This window comes from Budorcas taxicolor, chromosome 20 (assembly GCF_023091745.1).
Source record: "Budorcas taxicolor isolate Tak-1 chromosome 20, Takin1.1, whole genome shotgun sequence".
Taxonomy (NCBI): domain Eukaryota; kingdom Metazoa; phylum Chordata; class Mammalia; order Artiodactyla; family Bovidae; genus Budorcas; species Budorcas taxicolor.
The window spans coordinates 40,621,603-40,643,297 of NC_068929.1; the positions used below are offsets into that span (position 1 = coordinate 40,621,603).

General features: G+C 32.6%; 1 protein-coding gene across 1 annotated transcript in view; it reads right to left on the bottom strand.

Annotated features, from left to right (window-relative positions):
* The window catches only part of NIPBL (NIPBL cohesin loading factor), a 113,436-nt gene that overhangs the window by 38,900 nt on the left and 52,841 nt on the right, over positions 1–21,695 (bottom strand). Inside the window, exons 14-29 of the mRNA XM_052658967.1 lie at positions 20,833–20,936; positions 17,759–17,845; positions 15,169–15,400; positions 14,195–14,346; positions 13,550–13,630; positions 13,004–13,104; positions 11,499–11,637; positions 8,627–8,709; positions 7,901–8,033; positions 6,779–6,922; positions 4,579–4,668; positions 3,532–3,746; positions 3,319–3,421; positions 2,604–2,702; positions 2,356–2,502; positions 621–755 (exon numbers count right to left, since the gene is read on the bottom strand). Of these exons, the coding sequence (XP_052514927.1) occupies positions 621–755; positions 2,356–2,502; positions 2,604–2,702; positions 3,319–3,421; positions 3,532–3,746; positions 4,579–4,668; positions 6,779–6,922; positions 7,901–8,033; positions 8,627–8,709; positions 11,499–11,637; positions 13,004–13,104; positions 13,550–13,630; positions 14,195–14,346; positions 15,169–15,400; positions 17,759–17,845; positions 20,833–20,936 (2,045 nt within the window). The remainder of the gene's footprint in view (positions 1–620; positions 756–2,355; positions 2,503–2,603; positions 2,703–3,318; positions 3,422–3,531; positions 3,747–4,578; positions 4,669–6,778; positions 6,923–7,900; positions 8,034–8,626; positions 8,710–11,498; positions 11,638–13,003; positions 13,105–13,549; positions 13,631–14,194; positions 14,347–15,168; positions 15,401–17,758; positions 17,846–20,832; positions 20,937–21,695) is intronic.

The following is a 21,695-nucleotide window of genomic DNA, read 5'->3' on the forward strand; positions in this document are numbered from 1 at the left end:
ATAGGGACAATCACATATACATAGATTCACTAATGAACTCTAACTTTCAACAAAATATTTACTAATTTAGAAAACCAAGCACATACCATTTGAAAATCAATTTAATTTGAAATAAATTTCCTACATACAATGTAATCTCTACAATGACATTAAATATTACAATTGCCAAATTGGTTTGATAAGATCAGATTTCATTAACTAATGCAGGACCTCGAAATAAAAATACCTAACCATGTCTTTTTCTTCAATTTATAGTCTATAATATTGACTTACTTGTACAGTTTATATATATACATAATTAACAAAACTTATATATATAAAGCAAACATTTAAATTACTTGGGCTTTCCTGGTGGCTCAGTGGTACAGAATCTGCCTGCACTGCAGGAGACACAGGAGACTTGGACTCGATCTCCAGGTTGGGAAGATTCCCCCGGAGGAGGTCATGGCAACCCACTCCAGTTCTTGCCTGGAGAATCCCATGGACTACAGAGGAGCCTGGTGGGCTACAGTCCATATGGTTGCAAAGAGCTGGACACAACTGAAGTGACTGAGCATGCACACACATGTAAAACGTTAATGAAAAATGAATTTTTAAAGTAGTCAATGTTTTTAACTTACCTTAATGCCCTCTTCATCATTTACCCTGCGAATCATTTTTACACACATTTCTGTAATTTTTGGAAATGTTGGTTGTTCAATACAGATGTCTCTTAAAATCTTTATCACCCTTTTTCTGACACTGATACCAGTATCCTAGGAACAGAAAGATATTCTAAATGTCAGAAAAACTGAGATGCCAAGGTGTATGAAATTTGATAAAATAAAATTAGAAAATACCCAGAAACAGTATACATACATTTATTAACATGATAAACATGGTCCATATATTTTCTTTTTAAACACATTTATATTAATCTTATTATAAATATGAGTTATTTAATTATGCTATCTTTGCTTTTAAAATGTAATATCCAACATATGGAAAATATTAAACAGCACTGAACCCAAGAGGAGTGTATAAGCTTGCCAAAATTAAACAGAGTAACAAACATGAAACTTTGAGGACAGTGTTTGGCACTTAAACAGCATATGAAGTATATTTCACAAAAATGTTTATTTTTAACAAATCTTTCAAACCAGTATCACTATTTTATAATTAAGGAAAAAAGGAACAGACCAAAGGAAACAAATCCATGAAAAAATAACACGACTGGCTTGCCTTTTTAAATCTTTCAATGTCATGGTGGCTATGTGTAAGAGTTAGAGAATACTCTAAATAAAACAGAGATGAAATACTGCGGTGGATACATGGGTGTTAACTGTACTATTTTTAACTTAACAGATTTCCATAACTAAATCACCTTTAAATAAAAAGTACTCAACACTCATTGTACAAAATTATCTCCATTATGTAGTGTAGCAAACATGAAAATATTTTAGGATATATTGGTAAGGTAGATGCTGTCAGAGTTCATTATACCTGAAAATCCTGTTGTTTGTCCTTCACTCTTGAAAAGAGTAAGACATTAAAAGTGAAAAAATTCTTCTACTTTTTCCTTAAAATTCTGTTTCCATCAAGATTTTATGCTAGTTGGAGATGAAATTATCTGTAACTCTCAGTCCCACAGTATAAATATTGGGCTAAAAGTGATAAATTCTTGTCAGTTTAGGGATACTGAAATCCTGTACCTAATGAATCTCTGTTGAGTTATAGAAGTCAATAACCCTGCAGGGGGTGGTATGGAATTTCAACAGGTATTTTGTAATGCCAATGTTTCCTTTCATTTCCAAGCAAACACTTCAGGGCCACAGAATTCAATGCCATAGAAGAAAAGAATATCTTAGAATAGCATTTCTTATGTTTGCTCTTAAAACTCAAATGACTTTATTTAGCTTGCAGGTATCTGAGTCTGTCATAATTCAGCTTTAAGGAAATATGCAAATACACATAATAACCAAAAATATTGTCAGAAACCAAAGTTCCATATATAGCTCTCACTGAAATAATTCTTCCTGTTTATATACATATATATTTATAATTACTCTAGAATCCTATCCAAAACACTTAACTATGTCATGTAGCTCCTATCATTTACTCTTTGTATACCAGCATAATCAAAAGCTAATAGTAACTGGTAAAAGGAATCCAATTTTTACCAAAGATGTGCTTTACAATATTAAGCAGCCCCCTCTTGAAATATGTTCTTCTTTAGAAAGTTGCTACAGTTTATGTATTAGGTAAGATAAATACAGAATTGATATCTACTTTTTTACCTTAACATTTTAAAAAAGTGATATTAGGAAGGCAAAATTATATTCATAAATTATAATAAAAGTGACAAAACAGGCATACCAATATTCTTTCAATCAGCATATCATAATACTGCTCAGCAAGCTGAGGTCGACAAAGGACAAATCGACCTAGTAATTCCACTGCTGCTTCTCTGACACTAGTGGAGTTATCCATTAATCGTCCGTGAACTCCTCGCTGCATATCCAGCTGAAGAAAAATAAAGAAAATATAACTTATACTAAGTAGAGCTAATATTTTAATTTGAATATAAAAGTCACATAATAAGAATAATTTGTGTTCCTCTTTACCCTTGCTAGAATACTGGGGTCTACAGCAACAACCTCAGATAAACACTTCATGGCTTTTGTTCGAACGGCAATTGCATTTTCACCAAGAACTCGAAGGATCTGCCAAGCAAATATTAACATTTTCATTAATTTTAGAACATGTAACTTTTTAACAAAATACAGAAAGAAAACATGCAAAAAAGTATAGAAATATCGAACTTACTTTCCTTCAATTTTTATATATGTAAATAAAAAGATCTGTTATACTGATCCAAAGTTTTCACTTAAAACACTAAGGTATGGTGTTCTGTACTTTATGGCCTTTCCTTTCTTCTGTCATTCTCAATTAAACTTGTTTTTTATTGCTATGCTTCATTTGCAAGAAACTGTAGGCCCACTGAAAACTTTCTATGTGTAACTTTAATCAAGGACATTTAGTATCATTTAAATAATAATTTTGGTAACTGAATAATTTGTTTTTATAACATCAATCACTCTAACTATACCATCACTCTACCTGTACCATACAGATACATATCCACTTATCTGTAAAACAAGAATCAACAGGTAAAAAGCATGCAGAACAAACATATTTTAACAAATATGGAACAAAGAAACATGTTATTTTCATGATTTTTTAAAAATATCTGTTCTCAACAATGAACAGACATCACACACAAGTTTCCAGAATTAGAAAAATCAGTATCACTGTATAAGGAATTCTGGTCCAGTTTACCTGTGTCAAATAAATATCAAAGCTCTGGGCAAACGGCCTCATAGAGGCCAAGTATCGAACAATCAAACAAGCGTCATCATAGTCCACAGTATCAGAGTTCATTCTGCAATGAAAAGTCATTAAATTGTAATTAATTTAATTTTTTTGTAAAGTAGGTAAATAGATATCAAAGAGACAACTGAAAACATTGGATCTTTTCTTTTTGGATCTTACTTTAATGTGCTGAACTGAGAAGGTGTGGTTTTGATAATGCTTCTAAGAAACTTCTTCCGGTTTTCAGCTCGATGCATAATTTGACCAGTTGTCTCAACTTCCTTTGCATGATGTGACCCTTCAGATGATTCTTCATCTTTTTGTGATTTCATTGCTTTTTCTGTTTCCAGTGTTGTATCACGGAACCACTGGGCAATATAGAATTTACGAGAAAACTGGAAAGAAATTTTAAGGCTTGAGTTTGATGAAATTAGTAACAAAATTTCCAACCTACTGACAAAGCGTTCACAATCAGAAACACAATTATCAAGGTTTACTTTAAAAAGAAGAGTTTAGAACACATGGATAAAACACTGAAGGTAGAAGACTATAATTACTTTCAAAATTTTACCTACTTCTTCAAGAAATATACAGCCAATTATTACTGAACTATATTAACACTAAGGTACATGTATAATCTGTTCCTGAGTTTTTTCCCCTCCACTTTATTGAGAAATAATTGACATACATCATTGTAGAGTCTGTTCCTTTCCACAAAGACTGAAGACCTGTAGTAGTTGGCTGAATAGCTTTAGCTATTTCCAACCTCTTTATTTTTAATTCTCCAACTTCTGTAGATGCATATCCCATCAATTAAAAAAAATTAAAAGTGCCCCAATACAGTGTATAAATTTTACATACAAGCTTATTTTACTAATATTTTGGATATATATTAAAAAAAACAGAATTAAGGATTATATTTAATATATACATATAAAATTCTAATCATTTTATAAAAATTCACTTTTTATATGCTAATAGATTATTTCATACACTACCTGGGTCAATGATCTTTGTCTCAAAGATAAAACATGGAAAGATTTTGGATTACCCAAGTCACATAATATTAGGACACACCAATATCTGTATCAGAATTTGACTATCACATATTTCTATTTCAAAAATTAATATTCCAATACTGCTCTCCTCTTCATGACATTCTCAATTTTCTTTCAGACCAAATTTGAAATAAACGTGAATATTACAAAACAAGGAATAGAATCCTACCACCAGTGAAGGATCAGTCTCCGTGTTTTCATCCAAGTAATCAAGCAATGCTTTTTGCAATTGCTGTATTTCATCTTCCCCTCCTGAAACCTATAAAACAAATCAGGTAATAACACAAAAATATTACTAATATATTTTAATAAATCATCCACTCACAAACAGAAATCTGAGGGAAAAAATCTTATAAATGATAAAAAATGTACAGGCATAGTTAACTAAAAGGAAGAAACAGAAGAATACTGTTTTTTGAAAAACATTATATACTGATAGATCAGGTTACTTTCATGAATTACATGTTAACTTTTTATAAGGAAGCTCATAGGGAGCTGACATAATAATTATTAGAAAAATGTGTATGTAAATCTTCAGAGGTAGGAACCTCCTAACACTGGTTTTCTATTTGGTAAGAGACACCTCCAAACTTCTAATGTAGTAAATGGAAGCTGTTACTTGTATTGTTATGTATTATGGGTATCTTTGAGATATTATTGAAAAAGAACATTCTGAAAGGGAAATATTTGTAATTAATACAAAATACTTTATGTCACATATATCAAATATACAGCTGATTTGGAAGCAGAAAGAGACTGAGTCTTTAGGTCCTGTCAAGAACAATGTTGTTGTTTAGTTGCTAAGTTGTGTCCAACTCTTTTGAGACCCCATGAACTGTAGCCTGTCAGGTTCCTTTGTCCATGTGATTTTCCAGGCAAGAATACTGGAGTGAGTTGCCATTTCTTTCTCCAGGGGATCTTCTAGACCTAGGGATCAAACCTGTGGCTCCTGCATGGGGTACGCAGATATTTTACCACTGAGCTACCAAGGAAGCGCTTTCAAGAACAATACAGAGCAGGAAATTAACTCTGAGTTGACATTAATGTCTATAGCTTATACTCTGGTTTTACCTGTGTGAAACGCCAAATGTATGGTTTAGATTATATATCTAAGCAGAAAACAAAGATGAGAATAACCTGTGTTCTGAGAGTGTAGTGAAATGGATATATTCAGAATGGTTTTATTTAGTTGCATCTGAGGTGTAGATTTTTCTTCTTTAAATTTTCAATTTTATATTGGAGTATAGCTGATTTAACAGTGTTGTAGCAGGGTCAGGGAGACAGCAAAAGGACTCAGCCTACATATAAACGTATCCATTTCTGCCCAAACTACCCTTCCATACAGGCTGCCACATTAACACTGAGCAGAAGTTTCTGTAGTACACAGTGGGACTTTGTTGGTTATCCATTTTAAATATAGTTGTGTATACCTGATTCAGTAATTCTTGGGAGACTCCTGAGAATCTGCATTTCTAACAAGTTCCTAGGTGATATAAAAGTTGGTGCTGCTTGTCCAGGGAATCATATTTTGAAATTCTAGGGTAATGGTGACATCCTGTCTGCTCAAAATGCTTCAGAAGAAAATAAAAATGAATATACAAACACATATGTATGTATATTCTAAAAGAGAATAATAAAGCAAATGCTAACCACTAAAGAAATCTGGATGAAAGATTTGTGGGAGCTTTTTGTGCTATGCTTAAAACTTTTCTGTAAGCTAGAGGCATTTGTCATGGCCAGCATGGATATGGTTATGGACATTAAAAAAATAAGAGTATAAAGAAAATGAAAAAAGCTTTACATGGTAGGATTACAGATCATTTGGACTACTTGGTGGCTGAGATGATAAAGAATCCTCCTACAGTGTGGGAGACCTGGGTTCGATCCCTGGCTTAGGAAGATCCCCTGGAAGGGGGCATGGCAACCCACTCCAGTATTCGTGCCTGGAGAATCCTCATGAACACAGCAGCCTGGCGGGCTACAGTCCATAGGGTCACAAGTTGGATACGACTGAGTGACTAAGCCTACACATATCATTTACCTGTCAATTTTCTTAAGTTATCTTAGTATTACTATCAACTCCTCCACAATTTAAAATGAAAGTATTGTTAAACCAAATAGAAACTAGTATCATACATTCATAACAGAAGTTCACACACACAAAAAAACCTTAACTAAGGATTATATAAATCATTTGAAAGTTCCTGTTATACAGAATTCACCCTAAGGTATATATTTTCTCTGTGGCACTTTCACATGATTTTATTCTGAATCTACAGAATGAAATCCAACACTAACATAAGAATACCTTAAAAAGTTCTTAACTATTTATGACTTATCCCCATAACATAAATTCTTTATCTCAATACCTGTTTTAAAATTCGTTCTATAGACCCTTGATCCATTTTGCTTGTAACAGCATCTTTCCTCAGTCGTGCAGCAACAGTTCCAAGGTAATCAAGAGATGCCACTCTTAAAGCCATCTCTGTTGACTTGTTACTGAACTGATGAACCTGCATATGAAAAATAATTTTAACTTAAAATATTAATAGCAGTTTATATAAATTCCATATCTATGCTGTTTTACTTGAAATTTAAACATTTTTTCCCCTGTCATATTGTCCCACAAAGTAATTACCCTTTAAAAATTTTTTGTTTTATTTTTTTTGGCCGCATCCTGCACCTTGCAGGATCTCAGTTCCCTGACCATTGACTAAACGTGGGCCATGGCAGTAAAAACCCAGAATATTAACCACTAGGCCACCATGGAACTCCCATTAATTGCCTTTTGAGTTTCCAGAATTTTAACATTTTCATTAAAAAGAAAAAAAATATATAACTAAGTCTTCCTAAGAACACAGTCACTTTCTTTAAATGTAGGCTCAACTGTATAAAATGGGATTATAACTAAGAACTTCTTAGGCTGGAATTTCAAAGTCTATAAAAAATATCTTGGTTTCAGAATAGTATTAATATATTTTCCAACTGACAGAAAGTAAGGTTCCCAAAGCTCTGTAACAACTACACGAGTCCAAATGTAATTTAAAAATAAAAATCACAACAGCAGTTCCTTGTATTTATTTCCCTTACGGTATTACATGAGGACTAAAATGTGTCATGTTTTTAGAAGTACTCTTAAAGATGACAGAGTTCATATTAATCAGTTTCATGCTTTGAAATGAATTAACTATAATAACTTATGACTCTGTGTTGAGATGCTTTTAACTAATAATACTTTCAAACAAATAAAAGAAGTTTTTTAAAGCACTGTTATCTTATGTAATGAAATGAAAGCACCAAAAGTCACAACATTTCAAAATTTTATACAAGGTACCGACAGTATTATGTACAGTAATGCACATGCAAAAAGAGAGATGCAATGGTCGTATTTCCTTACACATTTTTAAAGAATTCATCATCTGTGAATCAGAGTACATCCTCATTATGTTGTCTTCTAGTAATCTAATAATCTTTAAATGCTATACTCTTACCAACAGTCTCCCTAACAAACTAAGGAGTAGTTCAGCAGCTGGCCATTCAGGCTTATTGACTGTTGAAAGAAGGTCTTGAACAAAATTTTCAAATAGTGGTCTGTAATCTTCTTCACCTTGCTTACTACCACATCTGTTCAAAGATAAATAATGAAAAAGCTGTGAGTTTAGGTGACATGTTCACCAATATGACTGAAATTCTGTTAACTAAGTTTCTCGACTTATATATCTAAACAAGGTGTAACAGAGCACATTAAATAAAATATGGTTTAAAATGAATCTATTTCTCAAGCTTCATTTTCCCTCCTACTACAGGAAATTAAATTCATTTACTGACTAATATTAACATTACTTTCTGGCAAGCATAATACATTTTAAATAATGATCACTGTTTTTCTATGAGATTATTATAAATTCTTCTGAAAACTAAGTAAACCTCTATCCCTAAACTTTCCTATTCAACCAGAATGTCTGAAAATTCAATGAAAAATTAAAGAATTTCAATCTTGTACTTTAGCTTCTAGAGTTCAACACACAAGAAAGTTCATGAAACTTTAGATTTTATAATATTCCAACTGCCTCATTTTAAAAGATAAGGATATCAGGAGTCAGGGAGATATAGTCAGGGTTTAGACTATGGAAGGAAGTTCGATTAATCTTTTACATAAAAGAAAACTATTCTCTCCATGGGGAAAAGAAAAATCAGATTATGTTAATTTTACTCACTTTTTAAGGAAGATGGAAAGGAAGTTTTGGGCTGTCCGCATGGCTGTTTCATAAGAATTGGTAATGACAACATCTTGGTCAACCTAGATTGAGAAAAATGGATGGACATAAGAAATAACCAACAAACAAATTATTTCAGTTGCTACTACCATGTTATTACTGACTATAAGGGCAACACAATTAAACACTAAAACTTTATGAACTTCCCTGGTGGTACAGTGGATAAGAATCTGCCTGTCAATGTAGGGGACACAGGTTCAATCCCTGATCTGGAAAGATCCCACATGCCATGAAGCCTGTGCACCACAAGTACAGAGCCGGCACCATAGAGGCCGGGAGTCACAATGACTGTGCCCATGAATCTCAACTACTTGAAGCCAGCACACCCTTGAGCTTGTGCTCTGCAATAAGAGAGAACACCGCAACGAGAAACCTACGCACTGTGACTACAGAGTAGCGAGCACTCTCACAACTAGAGAGAACCTGCTCACAGCAATGAAGACCCAGCACAACCAAAAATAAAGAACTTTTAAAAATACTAAAACTTTAACTAAACTCTTATGTGTAACAGAAGATACAATCAGCACTGTTGTGTTCAGTCCCTCAGTCATGTCTGACTCTGTGATCCCATGTAAGGCAGCACACCAGTGTTCCATTTCCTTAACTAGCTCCCGGAGTTTGTTCAAACTTATGTCCACTGAGTCGGTGATGCCATCCAACCATCTCATCCTGTTGTTCCCTTCTCCTCCTGCCTTCAATCTTTCCCAGCATCGGGGTCTTTTCCAATCAGCTGGCTCTCTGCATCAAGTGGCCAAAGTACTGGAGCTTTAGCTTCAGCACCTGTTCTTCCAATGAATATTCAGTGATTTCCTTTAGGATTAGCTGGTTTGATCTCCCTGCAGTCCAAGGGACTCTCAAGAGTCTTCTCCAGCATCACAGTTTGAAAGTATCAATTCTTTGGAGCTCAGACTTCTTTATGATCCAACTCTCACATCCATACACAACTACTGGAAAAACCATAGCTTTGACTAGACGGACCTTTGTCAGCAAAGTACTGTCTCTGCTTTTTAATAGGCTGTCTAGGTTCATCATAGCTTTTCTTCCAAGGATCAAGTGTCTTTTAATTTCATGGCTGCAGTCACCATCCATAGTGATTCTGGAGCCCAAGAAAATAAATTCTGTCATTGTTTCCATTGCTTCCCCACCTATTTGCCATGAAATGACAGGACCGGATGCCATGATCTTCATTTTTTGAATGGTGAATTTTAAGCCAGCTTTTTCACTCTCCTCTTTTCACCTTCATCAAGAGACTCTTTAGTTCCTCTTTGCTTTCTGCCATTAGGGTGGTGTCATCTGAGGTTATTGTTATTTCTCCCAGTAATCTTGATACCAGCTTGTGCTTCATCCAATATGCTTCATTCTTAACATATGTTAAGAATGAGAAACATGTGTAACAAATGAAATACGAATGGTTGTTTATCATGATCTAGGTCAGAACAATTTTGATAGAAAATACAAAAAGAATTTGAAAAAAATTTGCAGGTTCAGAGTTTATGAAATGCTGGAATATAATACTAAATAAAATTCAACTCCATCATTAGAAATTTAAAGATCAGTATATAGGTAATTCAAAGTTGTAGAAACCTGATACATGAATAAACATTAAAAAAATTCACTAGTAACCAGAAAAATGCAAAATAAAACATTGTATTATTTTACACTAACCAGACTAGGCAAAAATCAAAAAGTATGAATGTAAACTAGAAAATCACTTTAGAGCAAACTGACCAGTTTCATTAAGTTAAAAGTGTATGTAAATTATGATTTAATATTCTACTTCTGAGTATACCTAGAGAAACTTATGCTTCAAGTTGTGTGTCACATATGATGTATTTAACCCAAGTCAAAAAGAATCTAGCATTAGCTACATGTATTGAAAACAATGGCATGTGAAAAAATTTGCTGTAAATGTCATTATATCATTTATGTAAATTAAAACTTTATCAAATATGCAGATAAATAAATAAATGAAAGAAGATAAACATTCACAATGGTAAGGAAAGACTGTGAAAAGAGAATGAGATTAGGAGAAGTGGAGAACAGGGACCTCAACCTTTTTGATATTTGTTTTATACTTTGCACCTTTCTGATTATAGTAAAGAAATAAAATTAAACCTCTTTTGAACTTTTTGGAGGTAAAACTATAGAACCTGGAAAAATGTTAAGTGTTGATGGGTAAAAGCTACAAAACCAAAAGCAAATCATAGCTATAAGTTACTCAAATTGTTGTTGTTTAGTCTCTAAGTTGTATCTGACCCTTTTACAACCCCATGGACTGTAGCCTGCCAGGCTCCTCTGTCCATGGGATTTCCCAAGCAAGAATACTGAGTGGGTTTCCATTTCCTTCTCTAAGGGATCTTCTGAACTCAAGAATTGGCAGGTGAATTCTCTACTGTTGAGCCACCAGGGGAGCCCCCAAGTTACTCAATAGAGAAGGCATAAATTCATTTTCAGCATGAATTAAACATTAATTACATTAAAATTTTCTGTTACATGTGACTATAGATATTGCATACTATAATACTCATTTTCAAATTCAGTATCTCACTTGAACCTTACAACTTGTAATGGGCTTGTTAGGTATTATCATTCCCATCTTATAAAGAAACAAGATTAAACCAATTTATACATTTCATGAATGGTGGATACTAGAACTCAAGTCTCCTAAAATTTAGTCTAATGCTCGACAAGGATCTGAAAGCCCAGTCAAGAAAACCTAATTAACACCTTCAGTTTTATAAGAATGGCAGAGAATACAGGTACTTCTTCCTACAAAAGCAAACAGTTCTAAAACTTACAAATGATTCCTTACTTTCTTATTTGAGTCCTCTTCTGAATTAGAGTCCTTCTCTGATGATGGTAAGTGTACTACACACTGAATTAGTTGTAAAACCAGTGCTGTAACCATCTGAATATACATAGGCTCTCCATCCATATCACTACTATTTAACCTTTAATGGAGAAGAAAATATTTCAATCATACAGCATATGAAGAGAATTTCATTTTACATGTTATTTATGATCTGCAAATTTCAGGATGCTTTCTTTACTAAAATCTCTAGGCATTATCCTTAGTGCTTATAACAGTGACCTTAAGTTAATTATTTTGGGAAAGTTAGAAATAATACCAACTAAATGTCTATGTGTAGATCATTAAAATAGTCACAGAAAAAATGCAGTATATAAGATTCTATACTTTATATGTACTGCAGATTGAAAACTGTAATGTAAAACATCAAATATTTTTCAAAGTGATTTTAAAATGACAAGTCTTCAGGATTTCACAATGCCGAGGCATTCTGATATTTCTTTTCTTATTAAAATCTGCTCCATAGTCAGTTCTTGATCATACGTTAAGAGTATGAGGTCTGTGACACAGAATGTAAAAAACCAGATTTTAAATCTTTTTGTTTAAAAGAGTATTCCTTTATACACTGATAGCTTTTCTTCAGATTTTAGTAGACAACAGATGTTTAGCAATACACAAGTGGTCCAAAAAAAGTAAGATAAAAACAATTATTTTATAGAAGACAACCTTCAAAGCAATCTAAATATAACCCTATATGCTAGGGTTATATTTAATCACCCAGGAATATTATGACAGTCATGGAAATTATGATGATGATCTATGCCAGCAAAGGCAATACTGCTAACAATAGTGGATAACATTTCTTAATCTGTGCTTAGTGATTTAAAGTCATGTCTATTGTCTATATTGCCATTAGAGCAATTTTTCAGCTCTCTTAAAAAAATATTATATAATGACTTACTACTGTATAAAGGATTAAGTTCAAGTTTCTTAATAAGGCTTGTAAAATCCCTGAACTGTCTCTGATGCTTTGGAGCCATATTTCCTACTGCTCTTCTCACAGACCAATGGTTCTTAAACAGGGATGACTCTGCCCTTCAGGGGACCTTTGCCCGTGTCTAGTGAAAATTTTGGTGATCATAAATGGAAAGGGTACATTTCTTTTGGTTATCTAGTAGGTAGGGGCCAAGGATGCTGCTAAGCATCTTACGATGAACAGGCCAGCACTCCAAACAAAGTACTATCTGGCTCAAAATGTCAATTATGCCAAGACTGAAATTCCCTGCCAAAGATTTTTACACTTGACAATCACTGACCCTGTAAGTCCCTCAAGAGTGTATTGTTATTTCACACATTTAAGCTATTCTTCATGCTGTTCTGACACAGAACTGCCTTTCTTTCATTCGATGATTAAAACAAAAATCAGAAACGATAAAGAATAAATATATGATGGCTACAGTATAATGGGGTTCTTCATCATAAACTTGGTGTTTGCTATAGTTAGTTACCTGAAGTTCCTTAAGCTCCTCTTGCTGGTAGGTAATCTTGCAAGTGAAGTAAAAATTTCTTCCAAAATTAACTGTCTATGTTTTTCATATCTTGAGAATACCTATTTAGCAATTATAAGATTTCAACTTAAGTTATAATTATTTGAAAACAAACAAAAATGATACTATACTATGTGATAAAATTCTAATCTGCTATTTAGAATGAAAATGTTTTCAACATCTTCAACAGTAATGACTTAATTTGCTCAACTTTTCTATCATTAATTGTAACATTCTTATAGAAGTCATAGTATACTAGTTTCATGTAGAGGAATATGATATCTTGGGTATGGAAAGTAAGACAAGATTTAAATGACTTTAAATAATTGATTGTATTAAGAAATTATTAAATATTTTTAAATACTTAGAAGTGTTTAAAATCTAAGGCATACTAAAATAGCCCTCATGGAAAACTCAAATCTGCATTAGTTTTTGCAAATCTGTATTGAATGATATCAACATTATTTTTTGGGGGGATAACTAAAAATGTGTACTGATCATACTTACTGCAGTGACTAATTTAATGGCACATAATTGTAGTTCACTGACATTTTCCACAAAAAATGGTGTTATTCCCATTGAAGATACCTGCACAGACACAGAGAGTAATGATAATACACATCTGTAATAAATTTCAGTAACATTCTACATTACTAAGTCCCAAAACACTAAAAAACTTACTGAAAAACAATGAGAGAGCATTTTCTTTTCCCTCATCAATCGGTACCTAGTTTTTCCTTTGTCCCTTTCATCTTCAAGAAAATTAGTACATACCTTCCTTCCCAGATGCCATTCCTCTAATTACCAACTTTTAGACTGATAAATGTCACAGAAATGCAAAAAACAAAACATAATTCACTATTCTGGAAGAAATATCCTAACATATTTTAAAGGAAATGATCATATAACTTTCAAATAATTTAGATTTTAGAATTTACACTACATTTACCTTTCTTCTGCCCCAAGTGCTTCTTTTTAAAACTTCCCTAGACTTTTACTTCTTCCATTTAGATATAATATACTCAGAATAGAAAAAATTAACATAGTGCTGGTATTATTATTGAGTATTCAAGGTTAAACTGAATCCAATTAGGTCCTTTATACTTGAATTATTTGGTCTAGAAATATGGAAAATGCTTGAAAAAAACTTACCTGAAGGATTGTTGTGTCTGTTAGAAGTTGTATTTCTAGTAGTTCTGATAAGCTGCTAACAATGTCACAAACTTTATTATAAAGCATTACTATTACTCTCTGCTTATGGGTAGAACATTTAGCCCGTTTTGCCTTTGAACTTAATAAGCCTCCTAAAATAAAAAAAAAAAACAATACAAGGCTTATGTCAACTTTTAAAAATGTCTACTAGCAATGAAACTGCTTCCTGAATTAAAAGAACACATCTTTTTTTTCTTCCCTATATAAAAATATAACTTGGCAAAAAAAGCTATTTATTTATTGAAGAGAAAATTATTCTCTAGGGAATACTAAGAAAGTCACCATTGTTAGAACAGATTTTCAATGGCTATTAAATTCTTGTATCTTAAATATAAATTTATTTCTTATTTTTTAAGATTATATTCCCCTTAAGTCAACTTGCAATAATTAAATAATTATTTAATAGATAATTAACTTAGATATTCATGATTCAAGTTTGCCCTCCTCTCTTCAAATTGTAAACATGTTAATATACTTGACTCATTTATAAAGATTATCAGTAAGATGAAGAATATACATTTTTTAATTAATTTATTTTTTATTGAAGGATAACTGCTAAGAATATACATTTTTAATCAACCCGTTTTGTAGATAATATTTTAGGCAAAATTAGGGTGAAGTACTAAATGGAACCAGAAGTGAGTATTAACATTATCTAAGATTGCCAGACCAGTAAAATTACTTGTTATTATATGTAAACAATTGCCAAAGAAATTATAACTGAACAAGTACCAGACTGAAAAAGTTCTATATTCCAGTCAAATGAAGGGCAGTGTTTATTACAATTTTATAATCTAGTAATTTTGGTGCCATTTGAAGTCACTGCATTCTGACCCATCCAACATGGCAAAATTATATTACAGGTAATTTTGATATTAAACTATAAAATTATCAGTATAAAAGGGCAAACCAACCTCCATGAGGATCTAATCTGTAAACAGGATCATACTGAGGATAAAGTGTATTCTGCAAATGAAATTTAGTGTATTGTATAACTCTTTCGATTACATCCTCAATATATACAGCTTTTGGCATGTTAGGGGATGTCATGATGTTTATAGTTGTAAGACAGGCATCTGCTGATTTTGTCACTCTCTCCATAATAAGGTCTCTCCATAACCTTTCTTCTTCTTCGGTATCATTATTCTGTAAAACAGCACATTGTTAATGAAATGGAAATAAACACATTTATAGGTTAAAATATTTTTTAAAGATTATAATATATTTGACCTTCACTGTAAAACTCTGTGTCGGGAAGATTCCCTAGAGTAGGAAATGGCAACCCACTTCAATATTCTTGCCTGGAAAATGCCATGGGGTTGCAGAGTCGGACATAACTGAGTGACTGAGCATGCACAGTGGAAAACTTGGTAAGAGTTTTGATGTGGGTCTGTTTAAAGAATATCAGGAATGAAGTACAAATACTTATATTAGGTATGATTTTTGTGTTAATGTTTTGAAACATAATGTACTCTTACTTTCTAATTTCACCATTAGGTGACATTCCAATAACAAAGTTTTAGTTATGTTTATCTTCTGGGATAGACTTATTTTAAAAGTAAGTAAAATGTTACAGACTCAATAATTTCTAATACCTATTTTTCAACAACACTGTATTTTTGAAACTGAGATTAAAAAGTGGTGATTACGCAGACTACTGAAAACATAGTTTATTTTCTAAAATAGATAATTCAACAACTGATAGACTACGTTTTAATTTATACATCAGCAATATGCATTACAATTGGAAAAAAGTGACTTTAATCTTACTTTTAAAGTGAAAATCCTTCTATCACATCCTGAGTTATAAGATATCGACTTTATATTCTAGGAATATTTTCATATGCATGCTATTGAAAGCTTATAACAGTGAGAAGAGGAATGAATAAAAGCATAATATATGCAAAGCAGAGCAGGGCTGTATACTAAGGCCAAAAAACTCCACATCTCTAGCTTTCTTTCATTTTACTACTTACATATCCACTAAAAAAAGTAAGCATAAAATCTTTTCTTTGATATTGAAACTGTTATTTGGAATAGTCAGTTAGGGAGGTTCATCACTCATGTCAAACATTAAGGCTTAAAAGCAACACACTAAAAAGTGCTAAGGTTTTCAGGAATAAAAACAATTTCATTAAAAGCGACTCAGCAAGTTCTCCACAACTTTGAACTCTAGATTCTTGCTATTTACCACAGTTTCTTGCTAAAGTATTAAACACACACACACACACAAACACACACACCTTGTAAGACTAAAGATGTAGTATTGGGTTGGCCCAAAAGTTCGTTTGGGTTTTTGTAACATCGTATGGGAAAACCTGAACAAACTTTTCGGCCAACCAATATACTGTCACTATAGTTTCTCTAATCCCTTAGGTTTATATGATTCAAAAGTTATCTTAAAAGGGCATTGGAAAAATATGGATATATTTAACAAACCACAGAAATACCACCTGAGATTACTTTTCTAAATTCCATGTAAATCACTTAGCACTCCCGTGCCTTCTGAAAACATCAAGAACACTTCCTTTCTTGATATAATCAAGATATATCAAGAGATTTATTTCGAGATATAATCCAGCTCATGTGCTAAACATATATACTATGTATGTATACATGAGAATGAAGTATTATCAATAATACTTGCTACCAGTTCTTCTTGCTAGATGAAAATTGGACCTTTTTCTGTTTCAAAATTTTCTACACTATTTTTATTATCAGTCATTTAAAAATAAATTTCATTCACTAAAAATATTCCCAAATTCTTATCTCTTACATTAAATTCCTATAAGCATTAGTGTTTGAATTTATTAATTGTTAAAGAGACACCAGGATCAATTCAAATGCACATACAGTTTTGAAAATCTGCTATGAAGGTTAGGAAGGCAGACCCTGGTTTATATAAACCATTATTATGCCATGTTGCTACCGCTTTTGATAAAGCACACTAAAATGTAATGACAGCTGCAGTTAACATTTATTGAGAACTCACAATGTACCAGACACTGTTAAGCAGGTTACATGAATTAATTGAGGAAACATCCTTTCAACAAACATTTGAGCTAGATATAAATATAATACATAAGGATCAACATTTTAGGATACATTAAGAAATTACCATATGGTTTCCAACTATTTAGTTCTCCAGGGAAGGTCAAGAAAAAGAATTACTTCCTACCAACATTTTATAAATGAAAAGACATTTTAAAGACTCATCCACTGACAAAAGGAAAAGCATAATGTAAGATTAAAGAATGATCCTTTGAATTGAATGAATTTACATCTGTCACCATATTTATATCAAAGCTGTCAACTGATAATGTGTAACATTAATTTTGAACTACTAAGAATCAAATTCTAACTGCAAGGCTAAATGTGAATTAGTAAACAGTAGCAACAAGTTCAAATTAATAAATTTTGGAATTTTCCCTATAAATCAAAGTTGCTTATGAAAAACTGTATAATTTAACAGAGTAAAATTAACAATACAGATCTTAAACTTACATGATTTAACAAAGTAGAGAGCTTTGACCCATCTTGAATATTCTTTTCCAAGATATTTAGGACTTTCACAGTTTTGTCAGTGGAAAGCTAAAAAGAAGCAAAAATTATTTTATCAATCATTGGTAAACATAGTAAATTATTTAAGAAATATTCTGTACAATTATTCCCCTTAGTTTATGGATTATATAGCATTAACACTCGCTCAAAGAGTAGAAAAATAAAATTTTCTCACTTAGCTCCTCCACTCAGATCTGAATTATGTAGAGAATTACTTATTTATTTTTGAAAGAACAGCAAACGGAATGGGCATATATGTATGTTTCTAATGCAAATCCTACCATATAGCCAGTTAAGACTGAATTTGTTCTGGCCCTCTGCTCCGTGAAAGTGACACTGACATGCATATGATCACAGAGGCACCCACACATACTCTCTCTAAATATTTCATCTGTTGATTTTTTATTTTTAAAAACACCTATTTAATTTCTTACAAATAATGTTTTCTGTATTTAAAAAATTAGTAGTCATTGTAGAGGTTCTACCAGGAAGCAACTATTACCCATTCCTTTGACTAAGTCTCCCTATCATGTAGCTAGGACTCTCAATGGAATCAGTCAGAAAAGTAATATGGGAGGATCAAAAGAGTAAGTGACATCAGGTATATTTTCTTTATTTATATACTGGTGTTGGAGAAGGAAATGGCAACCCACTCCAGTACTTTTGCTTGAAGAATCCCATGGATGGAAGAGCCTGATAGGCTACAGTCCATGGGGTTGCAGAGTCAGACACGACTGAGCGACTTCACTTTACATACTGGTGTACAGAAAAATATTTCCCCCAAATATATTGTTTTAGACAATTTCACAATAGATTAAACCACTGAAACTTTTGGTATATTATCCATGCTTTGAAAATACTCAGTAAATGGACTTTTTTGAAATGGCTAGCTAATAGAACACTAGCTAATAGAAACATTATATATATTTTTGAAATAGAAACACTATAGAACTTATGACATAAAACCTAAAGGGGGCATTGGCACTTCAGAAAACTGATGCCATATTTGCATATACAAAATAAATCCATATATTCCTCACTGTACACAGTAATATCAATGTGAACCAATAGTACATTAATTCTTGGGTAATCATGTGAAATGTCTGTATAGCTTTAAAATCCTAACTCAACGAAACTTCTGGCACTGTCAGTGGGAATGTGAACTGGTGCTGCCACTATGGAAAACCAGTATAGAGGGTTCTTTAAAAAGTTACAACCAATCTGTCATAATCAAGTGATTCCACCTCTAGGTACATATCTGAAGAAAACAAAAGCACTAACTTTGTAAGATATTTGCATTCCCATTTTTACTGTAGCAATATTTATAACAGTCAAGACATGGAAGCAACAAACGTGTCCATTCATAGATGAATAGATAAAGAAAATGTGGTGTGTGTGTGTGTGTATTTAGCCATGAAAAGAAGGAAATCTTGTCATCTGCAACAATATGCATGGACATTGATGGCATGATTCTAACAGAAATAAGTGAGACAGAGAAAAATAAATGCCATATGATCTCACCTGTATATGGAATCTTAAGAAAAAAAGAATTTACAAATACAAGGAACAGGTTGGTGGTTGCTAAAGGTGTGAAGTGGGGGTGGGTAAAGTAGATGAAGGTGGTCAAAAGGTAAAAATTTCCAGTTATAAGTCAGTCCTGGGAATGTAATGCAAGGCATGATGAATATAGGTAACAATACTATGGTTTATGTCTGCAAGTTGTCGAGAGAATAGAACTTAAAGTTCTCATAAAAAAAAAAAAAAGCAACTGTAACTGTGTGTGGCCGTGATGTTAACTAGATTTACTTTGTATCCTTTTCCAATACACACAAATATTGAATTGTTACACTGAACTCCTGAAACTAATATAAATGAATACAAATGAATAACTGATTATATTTTAATTTTGGAGAGAATATTAAAATATTTCCCAGTTTACTTTAAAACTAAATAAATAAGTTTAATTTTTGAAAAAACAAATTCTTCAGATAAATATAATCTTTCATTAAATCTTTTACTATGCTTGGAGAACAAATCATTATCTTTACATTACAGACTAAGAGTAGAAAATTTTGTAAAAGAGGAGGCTGATTAAGAGGGAAGAGGATTTTTTGGACTGTATTTGCACAGTAAGCATGCCGTAGTTTAGGAGGTGACTGCTGGATCATAAAGATTATGGGAAACTAATCGTTGATGTTGTCACTACTGTTTGAAGTATTATTAAGGAAAAAAATTTCTGTTATTCCATTAGTGCAATGAGACTACTTGGCAACAGACAGCTCATAGAAAAGACAACCCACAGAATTTATTATGAAGCCTACAACAATGAGATTCTGTACTTATTAACAATTAATGTGTTAACAGACACAGAGAATAGATTTGTGGCTGCCACGGGGGAGAGGTGGTAGGGGAGGGAAGGATTAGGAGTTTGGGATTGTCAGATGCAAGCTATTAATGTAGGACGTATAAGAACAAGGTATAATACCAGGAACCATTTTCAATATCCTGTGATAAACTATAATGGAAAAGAATGTTTACAGATGTATAACTGAATCACTCTGTTGTACAGCAGAAAGTAACACAACATTGTAAATCAACTATACTTTAATAAAATAAACCAACCCCCCCCCCCAACAATTACTGTGTTAAAACCATGGCTTAACTCTTTCAATCAATGTAAATGACTAAAAGGAAATGTCAAAGAAAAATTTAGTGTATTTCTGCATTTAAATACTTTAAATATTTGGGACAATGAAAAAATAAACAGTGACAAAAAATCCAGGACTGTGTCGCTTTGAATGCAAAATATGATTTTTCTTTAGAATAATTTGCAGAATATGCCTTTGATTCAAGCCTTGTCATTTTTTAAAGAAATAATTGTCAGATTCTCAGAAAGAAACAATGAATTGTCTTTTCATCATTACTTACTTTATATAAACTTTGAAATTTACCTTTAAAACTTTAATTTCAAACATGAGATAGTAAGTAAATTTATAAATTTTACTTTAGTGAGATACCTTATCCATTATACCCATTGCTTTAATTTTAGCAGATTCACTGCCAAGTTCATTAAGCTGATGTTTTCCTAAGAGCAGTTCCTGAGGAATTTCATCATCATCACCTGAAAAACCAATTCAAACATACATAGTTTAGGTAAAACAAATAGCTCAAAAATAGTTAGCTTTAGTTAATAAAATTTCTGCATATATACAAATAGACGTAAACAAACAAAAATAATATCCGAGGAGGCCTCTGTAAACCTCAAGCAAACCCTGAATAAAAGAGGACAAAGATTACAATTAGGCTTCTGACTAAGATGGGAAGAGGAGATATATATCTTATGTTTACTACTTTATGACCCTTCTCAAGCAAACTTTCTGCCCCAGCAGGCTGACCTGTATGGACTACATCAACAGTCTCCCATGCCCTCTGGCTTCTGTTTGGGTTCAGCCAGTGGGATGCCCTGTCAGAAGATCAAAGAGGAGGAGAGTGAGGTCAGGGTGTTTATATTCCTGACTCCTTCCTTGCAAGGTCTCCTCAAGCTGCTCATGTCCTCTGACCAAAAGAACACTTGTTTTTACAAGGCAACCTATTCTAAAACTTTTTCTTTTCCTATTGACTGAGTTCTATTGACTTCTCTTTACCGTTGCTCCTTTGGGGACAGGGGTGGTAACAGTTTCAAGACTGTTAACTTTGGGTTTCCGCTCTATTCTGCCCCTATCTTTGTAATCTTGGTCTCTTTGTAAGTAACTACTCAAATTATCTTAATTTGAGAATGTCATATGACTTCTTGTTGGGATCTTAAGTGACATGGAAGACAGTTTTCCAGCACACAATTCTAAAGTTTTAGAAATGACGAAGTGGATATTCTAAGTTATCA